Source organism: Volvox carteri, assembly GCF_000143455.1.
Source record: "Volvox carteri f. nagariensis unplaced genomic scaffold VOLCAscaffold_77, whole genome shotgun sequence".
Taxonomy (NCBI): domain Eukaryota; kingdom Viridiplantae; phylum Chlorophyta; class Chlorophyceae; order Chlamydomonadales; family Volvocaceae; genus Volvox; species Volvox carteri.
The window spans coordinates 196,264-206,341 of NW_003307620.1; the positions used below are offsets into that span (position 1 = coordinate 196,264).

A 10,078-nucleotide genomic window follows, 5' to 3' on the forward strand; every position below is an offset into this window, starting at 1 on the left:
CCACGTCACCATCACGTCGGAGAGAGACAGCAGGCCGCGGCCGTTTTGCAGCGCGACGCCCGGGGTGCCCGGTACTTTGGAGCGCTTGCGCGCCATTTCCGCCTCCTTTCGGCGGGCCAGTCGATTCAGAGTGGCCTTGTGGCTGGGTGCGGGTGTGGGTACGGGGTGTGGGTGTGGGGCGGGGGAAGAGCAATGCGAAAAGGGAGAAGGGGTTGGGAAGGGGAGAGGGAGGAAGAGGAGGATGAGGGAAATCATCAGCCAGGAACAAGGAATAAACTGCTGTCGCCCTGAGTGGTGGTGGGGAGAGGAATCACTTGCAAGATGCGTGAGGAAAGGAAGTTACATGCAAAAAAAAGTCCTAGGAAAACTAAAACCCCAAGGACGAGTTCAGGGAGCAACAATCAATGTCGGAGGACGTGGAAAGCTGTGTTTTGCCGTGCCGTTTCCCCCTCTCCCCCATTGCCCTGCCAGCCCCCGTCCTCTCCCCTCCCCCCCTTCCTCCATCAGCTTCACTCGCTCGTGGTTCGTCTTTTCCCCCTCCTCCCGGCCCCATTTCCCCCCCTCCCCCAGCGCCGCCAAACCCGCAGACTCACACGACGCACACGTAGACGCCGCCGGCTACCAGCAGCCACGGGAGAACACACGCAATAACAATCCCAATCACCAGGCCTGTGTCGCGGCGTGATGAGCCTGCGGGTGCCGTACACTGAGCGCCCGCGGTGGGTCCGCTGTCCGACACCAGCAACTGGGAGCCAGAGGGGTAGCCGCGACAGGTGCAATTGTGAAAGCGTGTGAAGTTGGGTCCGGCAATGACGGCACCTGCGGGCAGCGGTGGCAGGAGCGTGTGTGTTTTGGGGGGGAAAGATGAACCACGTGAACGAGTGAAGCTGCTGCAAAGGAAAGAGTGTACAAGAAGTAGAACTTGTTTTGGGGGGGAAGAGGAAGAGGCGGAGGAGGAGGGGGAGCCCGGAAGGGGGAAGGGTCGTGGGAGTGATGGTGATGGCCCGGGGACAAGGGCCCTCTGAAGCATTCTGCATTTTGTGATGCCGAGGGAGTGGTGATTCAGAAAACCCTCTGTAACGACAAGAGGACGAGAAGCGTTTTTATTTGGGGGCGCATGGGGTAGAAAACGCCGGAGGCCGAAAGGAGGGCGACTGCTGCCACTGCTGCTACTGCTCTTGCTGCTGCTGCTGCCACTGCTCTTGCCACTGCTGCCACTGCTCTTGCTCCTGCTGCCACTGCTACTGCCATTGCTTGTAAGTGCTGCTACTGCTGCTGCCACTGCTAGTGCTGCTGCCACTGCTCTTGCCACTGCTCTTGCTCTTGCTCCTGCTGCTACTGCTGCTGCCACTGCTTGTTAAGTGCTGCCACTGCTGCTGCCACTGCTCTTGCTGCTGCCACTGCTCTTGCCACTGCTCTTGCTCCTGCTGCCACTGCTACTGCTGCTGCCACTGCTACTGCTGCTGCCACTGCTCTTGCCACTGCTCTTGCTCTTGCTCTTGCTGCCACTGCTACTGCCATTGCTTGTTAAGCGCTGCTACTGCTGCTGCCACTGCTACTGCTGCTGCCACTGCTCTTGCCACTGCTGCCACTGCTCTTGCTCCTGCTGCCACTGCTACTGCCATTGCTTGTAAGTGCTGCTACTGCTGCTGCCACTGCTACTACCCGCAGCTGCCACTGCTACTGCTGCTGCCACTGCTACTACCCGCAGCTGCAGCCCAAACCCTGCCTGCCAGTCTGCGGAAACAAGTCCATGCCGACCTGCCGGGAGCTGTGCTCCTGTCTGTCTGTCTGTCGGTTTTCACACAGCCGCACAGCTGCCCCTTCCCCCGACTTTGCTTTCATCGTACTGGCCTTACACCGGTACGGCAGTATAACTATAGCTGCGGCATGTCGCACTGTCCGTGTATGCCGGCTGGAAACCCCCCATGGGCCCCCCATGCAGGAGGGGCAAAGGAATCCACCGTGAGCCCCCCAAGCTGACGGTTGCTCTTGTCCCCCCGGAGCTGACTACAGCCGTGCGGGTGCAGCTAACCGTCGACCGTCGTCGCCGCTACTGCCGGTGGCCGCCCCCATCTACTGGAGCACTAAACTGCAACTGCTGCTGCTGCTACCACCGTTGGGAATGCCGAACAAACCTCTGCAGCTCCTGTTGTCGGCTCCCCGCATCCGACACCGCCGCAGCAGCAGCTCCATTGCTGCTGCTGCAATTGCTGCTTCCGTCGTGGAATTGTAAGCGCTCCGCTGAAGCTACTGTCGCTACAGCCAGCAGCCCGCCTGCTACTGCGTACGGTCCTGTTGCTGCTGCTGCTGCTGCTACTGCCGCTGCGCAAAGCCACTCCGGCAACAGCTCTGGATTCCTTGCTGCGGTGCTCCACGTGCAGTTCAGCTCCGATGTGATTAACATTCTCCGTCGTACACCAACCCCCCCGTCTCAAAAACTGCAGAACTGCCGCGGCAGTGCGATATGGCCGAACGCGTGTTTCGCACCAAATAATGCCATTACCCTTACTTTCCAACTTCCCCGTGTTCCCCGCAGAGTCCCATGTCGCGGTTGTTGGTGTCAAAGAAACAGCACCCCGCCCGAACAACGCCCGTACCAGACCCACATGCGAATGAACGCCTCCGGAACCAAGGGAAGGAGGAGGAGCGGTCAGATTTAGACAGGGATACCCCGGGCTTTTAACGGGCGTATCACCCCCTCTCGCCCTCTCTGAAAAATGAAACGGTGATTCCGTGGCGTGAATGCGCCCGCACAACATTCCCCCCCCCCGCATCTCGCACCTGGCATCGGCGGTGGCGGAAAGGGTGACGTGACGATGCCCCATACATCCGGCGACAAGGTGGATGTGTAAGACAGGAACGAGGACAGGATTGCCAGTGGGCAGGTTAGAGCGCTGGCGCCGTACGGACTGTACGGCTCGCTGTACACGAGACCAGAGGGCAGACTGCAGGGACCTGACACCGGCGCCGGGAGGTCGCCTCCACCGCCCCCGCCCCCGCTGCCGCCATCTCCCCCGACGGACTCGGCTTCCTCGCACGCGACTAGACCAGTGTCCTGCAATGCCAGTGGGGCCCGCGGGAACTTCAAAAAGGACGGAATCCCGGTTCAAATCCAGACGCCGCCAAACGCAAATCTGAACGCCCCCAGGGTGCCGGGGAAGAGGAACATACATACATACATACATACAAAAGCCAAGTTGCAGCTAACAGCCCCCGTCACGTAGACAACCTACCGTGGGGCACAACAGCCGGAAAAGCAGGGTCCTCGGGCCAAAGTCATTACCGCAAGAACAACAACAACAACACATACATACATACATGTAGTCTTTTTCCAAGACTCAAACACAGTAGCCAACAGTATGTGCATCAACCCATGATCAGTCATCATCGCAGTCGGTGCTAGAGCCGCTGCTGCTGTTGTTCATCTCCGTTCTCGCTCCTAGCTCGTTCTATCCCATCCCGGCATTCACTTGAACGGCTCGTTTCCAACCAGCATCCATGCACCCCAGCGCCTAGCTCCTCACGTCACATGCCCTCCACCGACGGCGTTGCAGCAGTATTCACTCCCCCCCCCAGCGCGCTTACCAAGCTCAAGCAAGCCTGTCTGCATGTCTGTCTGACCTATCCGTCCCCCCAGGAAATGCACAGATGGCGCTCCATGAATCAACTAACGCCGGCCTTTTCAGACCTCCTCAACGCATCCTACCAGCCACCGAGCCATCCTCCACTCACCCATCTACGCGTACCAGCCTACCCACCCTCCCGCCACGCACCCGCCTATCCACACTCCCTCCTAGTAAAACCATTATAACCCATCCATCTCCCCATCCCTCCAGTCTCCAATCTCACTCCTTGCGCACCATCCACGCACCTCCACAGACATCCACAGCAGGTGCGGCAGCTGCGCCAGCGACTGCGGGAGCCGTCCCACCAGACCCGGATTGTCGCCGAGAGCCAGCACTGTGAGCTCTGATAGGTCCCCTAGGGCGCCCGGTAGCGTGCCTGCCAGGCCGAAGCTGTCCAGGCTGAGGATTGCGACGCTGCGTTCCCCCGCACAGCTCACCAGGAACAGCGGGGAACTATCACAGCATATCACCCCGTACCACCTGATGTGGGTCGGGGGAGGGTGCGGGTGCGTGTGAGGAGGGCGGGTGAGTGTTACGGACGATGGATGGACGGCTACGGTAGCGGAGTGGCCGAGATGGGAGGGCTGGCATTGAGGGAGGGCTTTGGGATGCGGGGCGCGTGAGGGTTAAGTACTGCGTTAGGGGATGGAGGGAGGGGATGGAGGGCTTGGTCAACAGTTGTTAGGAGACGTGGGTTGCTGCGCATTGCGCCCGCACAGGGCATCTACGGCCGAGCGGTTGCCCGGACCGTAGACGCAAGGCGTGCGTGGAAGTTTCGTAACGTTCATGCGTAAATTTTATACACTTCAAGCGAGTCCAAAACCTTTATGAACCCAAGTGCCCTGGGAGCCCGGAAGCTATTGAATGGCTTCTCACACATTAGCGCTGAAAGTTATATTCACCTGCAATATGATACGCCTTCGGTTCCCCAAGACACAGTCCCCGTTGCGGAGATGTTCGCCACTCTCCAGGCTGAGCCTTGCGTCGCATTGAAAAGCGCAAGCAGAGCGTCTCGCTGCCGACTGTCATCCAAGGACGCATTTTCATATTTCTGACTCAGCTGGCTCCGCCTATGTTGCTGCCAAGGCCGTTCCCAGAACTCTGAATGCTGGCTAGGACGCCATTCAGCAGTGCCATGTATGCTTCGGGGTGGACCAATCAAATTCCAAGCCGCCCAACATGTAAGCAACGCTGCGGCCAGTAGGGCCGTGGGGCCTCTAAAGGCCCTCATACAGTCAAGTACTTGTCCTCCCTATCCAGCTCCTTGGAAGCCCCATTTCGCCTCGCTCAGCAGAAAAACATGTAGCCGGATCAATTATGCTTTACGTCTATGCGAACAACGAGCAACAAAACCCGCAAGAGGCCTCCAATTGCAAGTTCATTTACAGCCCGTAAGACGAAACGAATTTCAACAGCAAATCATATTTGATCATGGGCGAGCGTTCCATGGAGGGATCACCATAGGACTTCGCACCACACTCTTGTGCCGTACGCCTCATAAAACGGCAAAGTTTCTCTGCTAGCGTGCAGTTCTTCCGATGCAAGTATTAAATTGCTCCAAAATCCAATCAATAGCCTGGATAACTTTGTCCGATGTTGATGGTTACCTTTCGCCGAGGTGGTTATGCGTCAGTGAAGAGGCCTCGCGCACAGGATTGCTGAAGTGCACAAGCGTTGCTTCACTGACCACCGGAGCTTTGAATATCATTGGTTTCATCACGGTCTGTAAACTGCAAATTTCCGCATTTTCGGACAACACATGAGCTGCAGCCTTGAACCCTGGCCAGGCAGCTCCTATCAAACACGGACTTGGGCGCTTCACGGTGTCCATCCGAACTCATAGTGCCATGCTGTGCTGTTTAGACGGTATCCAGTATCAGGGCTCAATCAGACTTTCCATCAGGCTAGCGAGAGTTACGCTTCATGAATTCCGCTTTGCGCAGGATTGCGCTCAGCTGAACTCAGATGGTGGCGGCTGCGTTCAGACAAACAGTTCGTAGTAGGGGTTCACATTTTCCAAATACCCAACTCCAGTACGTCCCCCTTTTCGGTCCCGTCTTGCCCACCATCGCCGCTGGTTGTAGAAATGGACTTTTAGCGCTCCAGGTAGCCAAATCCTTTCTTTCAGTGCAAGCCACTAACCCAACAATGCCGAGGGCCTGCAGTACGGCATGCGAATACTACATCCGCGGGCAGCTCAACGGCCTAGACTAGCGGTAGCAAGTGCTGCAATGTGGATCATGGATTCGGCCAAGGTGGATCACCCCAGGCATTTCCCAAGGGGGCCCCCATCGACTTCATCACATGCCAAACGGCTGGGAAGTGGGAAACTTGCGCAAAATTGCTTATGCCTCCGCGACGGAGGTGGGGCGACTGCAGCAAAGTTGTGCCGAAGCCCCGTGTAGTAGCCGGTACACAGTACGGCACACATACTCTCTACAAATAAGCTCAGACATCGGGAGGGGTAAATTCAGGGGACAAGCAAACGGGCGAACCTATTATGTCGTTGATCGATGACCTGGATTCTTCGAAGAATTGTAAAGCTGGGCCAGGGAGCTACGTTCTTGGCCGGTCGCGTTGCTTTTGATGTCGAATCGCATCGTGTCGTGCCATGTTGTGACGTGTTGTATCTTGTTAATAGCACCTCCCTGGAGACGGACGGTGCGTGTAAGTCAGTTTACGGTGCCAGCAGTTTACTCCTGATCGTGGTGGTCTTTGGGATTTTGGAGCAGCGGACCATTAGCTTCGGAATCGTCTGCGCTGTTTCAGCTCCCTGCGCGGCTGTCCAATGCCATCTTTCGTGTCAAGTTCGGGGAAAGAATGGCCGACAGAAAGAGAGACAGTTGACCAGGATTTGGATCGGGATTCAGGGCCGTACCAACCAACCACGCCAACCTCTCAATGAAGCGCGCGCACGTCAAACGCACACACACGTCGATTGGTCACCAGGAAAGTTGGATATGGTTAGCAAGAGGAGTTTCAGTCCGCACTGCATGCGGCGGCTAGGAAATACGGCGGCTAGACACCGTGGACGGTCAGCACTGCTAAGCCCACAGCTTGGGACCCCCGAGGCCTCCCGGACCCATAGGGCCCTGTTTGGAGGAAAACGCGGTAATTAATGTGCACAGCCTTGGGATTTCCAGGCGGGCATTCTTTCAAGCAGCGTGAAATGAGATCAAACATCTCCGGGACTGGTTTGGAGGATAGGGTTTGAAAAGGAACACCTGTTGCACGCGCATGTCTACATTATTCTTACATGAAAGCAAAACCTATGAAAGAGGAATTAAGTCCCAAGTCGTGAAGGAAACCCCTGACCCGGTCTGGACTCCCGGTATGCGACCGCCGTGCAGAACAATGCACGTCGACGTCCACGTTACCACTATTTGTCCACGCTATACTTAGATAAGATGTGTATTTGATTACCTCTTGACTTGCTCCTGGAAGCCGAGGATTCCGAAGGCTTTTCTGATTGATTAATTGAGACCCATGTACGGCTCGCGTTCGCCCAGCATCATCATCTTTGCACCGACATATTAATGCAATATCTAGCACCTGTCTTTAGGAGGACCCGGCACCTGTGGCCTGAGCTTGCAGTTGCTGGTCGACTTGCATTCGCGCAGCCCGCTGGGGGAAGTCCTCCAACTCTGCTTGGTGATTACCTCTTATTATATACAATGGCTGAGCCGACGATGAAAAAGGCTCGCGTCGAGTACACCCACACACGCGAGGTGGGGTGAAACGCATGCATACTGATCGCGCGCCAACCTACCTGAACACTGGTCGCCTCGGGCCATCCAATAACGCAGTGCGATAGGTATTGCAAAGATCTTCGTAAATAATCTCTGCACAAAGTGCAAGTCGTTGAGGGGATTGAGAACGCTTCCTTTTGGGCCGCATGCAATGAGCAGGACTTTCTCAAGGTCTACGAAGTCCTGCGCGATGAGCTGCTAAACGACGAGTGCTTGTCACCTGCCAATGACAGTGCCCAGGCGAAGGCCGCGCAGGAGTGGTTCAAAGAGGTAGGTGCAGTAATTCCAAATGAAGCCCAACTCGCGCCGATTACACAACACCTTAAAGCGCCGTGTAGGAAGGGGAAGGGGAAACAACGCGCCATACACCCTAGGGCCCTAGGGTCGTCCCCGCTCCCTTTGCATTCTCCCCCCCTTCCCCGCCCCACTTCATTCCTCTACGCCAACACATCCATCTGCAATGCTAAGTATAGTTCCTTCTCAAAGTGTTTACACCCCCTTCGTACCCCCTCCAGCTTACTCTTTCCCCGCCGTACACCCAAGGGCCCTAGGGACATTCGAAACCCATCGGCGCCAATGTTTGGTGTGTTCGATTTGAAAATGTGCGGCATGATGTGGTGTGGTGTGGACACCCTCCACGACCCCGGCCTTCACCTCGCTCAACCTTTTCATATCCAGCGTATTGAAGCCGGCCAAGCCCCAAGATCCTCAAAAAACATCTGCACGGCGTCGTGCCCTTTGTTCCGTACATCCTGCCGTACCCTGCCGTACGCATAGGTCAACGACTACAACGTGCCCGGTGGCAAGCTCAATCGCGGCATGGCGGTGTACGACGTGCTGTCATCCATCAAGGGAGTCGAGGTGCGCCCAAGATATGGCTTATTGCAGTGGGGGCCTTATATGCGGCGGCGACGTAGATGTGTATGTCTATGTGTGTCTGTCTGTCTGTCTGTACGCGCGAAGAGATGGCGCAGATTTATCTTTGAAAACGCATTTGCGCAATCCGGAAGTGCATAAACACCGGCCAATGTATGTCCGTATGTATGTATGATGCCCAGGAGCTTACCGAGGAGGATATCTTCAAGGCCAATGCGCTGGGCTGGTGCATTGAGTGGGTGGGTATGTATGTTTGTATGTACGTATGTATGTATGTGCGGGTTCGGGGGGAAAGGGGAGTTGGGGTTGCGGAGGGGGAGGTGCAAAATACGGGGGGTGGGTTTCACGGGCAATAGGCTGAAGGCATGAAGAGGAGGAACGGAGGAAGAGCAAGGTGTGTGTGTTTTTGTGTACATGTTTGTATGTATGTATGTATTTATTTATGGGAGGGGTGACAGGTAGGATCCGTTCCTTGGCCTTGGAAGGAAGGTGGGCCGGGCTCTTTGGATGTTCTGGGCATGCTGTTTTTAAGTAATGTCGTACAAATGTAACCCCCTCCTCCCCCCTTTTTCCCTCCCTTCCCCCCCTGCCCCGGCAGCTGCAAGCCTTCTTCCTGGTGGCGGATGACATCATGGACGGCTCCATCACCCGGCGGGGCCAACCCTGCTGGTACAAGGTGCCTAAGGTGAGGGTGTATGTGTGTCTGTATGTGTGTGTATATGTGGGGGGGGAGGGAGGGCGGCTTGTGGGTGGAAAAGGGCGCCGCTGTGCAGCTCCATCATCAAACATCGGGGACTGGTTGCGTGACTGTCCGAGTCGGCGTGTAGGGTTTGGGAGCGGCATGACAGCATGTATGCTGCTTATTCCCAGACGGACTGCCGTACCGTACCGTACCGTACCGGACTATTGCTGTCGGCGGTGATCGATTGGGAGTCGATTGGTTGATAGGCATCCCCTGGTTGATGGTACACGTCTGTATGTCGGTATGTGTATCCGGCGGTGGCTAGCTATACAGGAAGGAAACCTACCTTCCTTGGAGGTTTTGGTTTGCGTGGCTGCCGTGTGTTTCTGTCTGTGTGTGTCTGTGTGTATGTATTCCACCTGTTGTATTCTGTAGGGCGATGTCACCATCGCGGGATCTGACATCCGCCGCCGATCGGTACTTTTCTGTAGTCGCGGTGCAACACACAGTTCCCTCGTGCCGGTATGTGGCCCCGTCCTGCCCTGGCCTGCCCTGGCCCAGGTTGGCATGATCGCCTGCAACGACTACATTTTGTTGGACTGCTGCATCTACCGTATCCTGAAGAAGCACTTCCGGAGCCACTCCGCATACGCCCAGCTGGTGGACCTGTTCCATGAGGTGAGGGGGAGGGGGAGGGGGAGGGGCGAGGGGGAGGTGAGGGGGGGGGAAGGAGCCCTTGCCATCACAATCTTTATCGTACTTCATGTCGTCATCAACCCCATCTCCCCCCCCGTTCCACACCCGCACACCCTTGCTCTGAAAGTCAACTGTCCCTGACTTTACCCCCCGGCAAGAGCAGCATTGCGTAGAGCACGAGGCGCAGCAGCTGGATCGACCATTTCCAACCTACGAAACAGGGCCACGGTCGCCGGCACAAGCGATAAGTGGAAGCGAAAGGTGCAGTTCCGGTCTGATAGACGTCGTTGCAAGAACCAACTGCAGCGACAATGACCGCGGCATATGCACAGCAAAGGAAAAGTGGATAAAGTGGTGAATGCCAGAAAGGATCGGACGGGCGCCGGTGCTATCACTGGGCGTGACGTGCGCAGGTTGGGCGCTGCGACCTCAACGGTTCGGGGGGT

The 10,078-nt window shown here is 56.6% G+C and overlaps 2 protein-coding genes across 2 annotated transcripts in view; one reads left to right on the forward strand and one right to left on the reverse strand.

Moving 5' to 3' along the window:
- The window catches only part of VOLCADRAFT_119753 (uncharacterized protein), a gene marked incomplete at both ends in the record, with an annotated part of 28,651 nt that extends 23,791 nt beyond the window's left edge, over positions 1-4,860 (reverse strand). The window contains 5 exons of the mRNA XM_002957656.1: positions 10-142; positions 594-819; positions 2,785-3,058; positions 3,875-4,109; positions 4,532-4,860. Coding sequence (XP_002957702.1) covers positions 10-142; positions 594-819; positions 2,785-3,058; positions 3,875-4,109; positions 4,532-4,860 — 1,197 coding nt within the window. The remainder of the gene's footprint in view (positions 1-9; positions 143-593; positions 820-2,784; positions 3,059-3,874; positions 4,110-4,531) is intronic.
- A 2,443-nt stretch (positions 4,861-7,303) lies between these two features.
- VOLCADRAFT_98778 (uncharacterized protein) overlaps positions 7,304-10,078 on the forward strand; it is a gene marked incomplete at both ends in the record, with an annotated part of 5,341 nt that continues 2,566 nt past the window's right edge. The window contains 6 exons of the mRNA XM_002957628.1: positions 7,304-7,357; positions 7,538-7,648; positions 8,156-8,239; positions 8,437-8,493; positions 8,853-8,939; positions 9,498-9,614. Of these exons, the coding sequence (XP_002957674.1) occupies positions 7,304-7,357; positions 7,538-7,648; positions 8,156-8,239; positions 8,437-8,493; positions 8,853-8,939; positions 9,498-9,614 (510 nt within the window). The remainder of the gene's footprint in view (positions 7,358-7,537; positions 7,649-8,155; positions 8,240-8,436; positions 8,494-8,852; positions 8,940-9,497; positions 9,615-10,078) is intronic.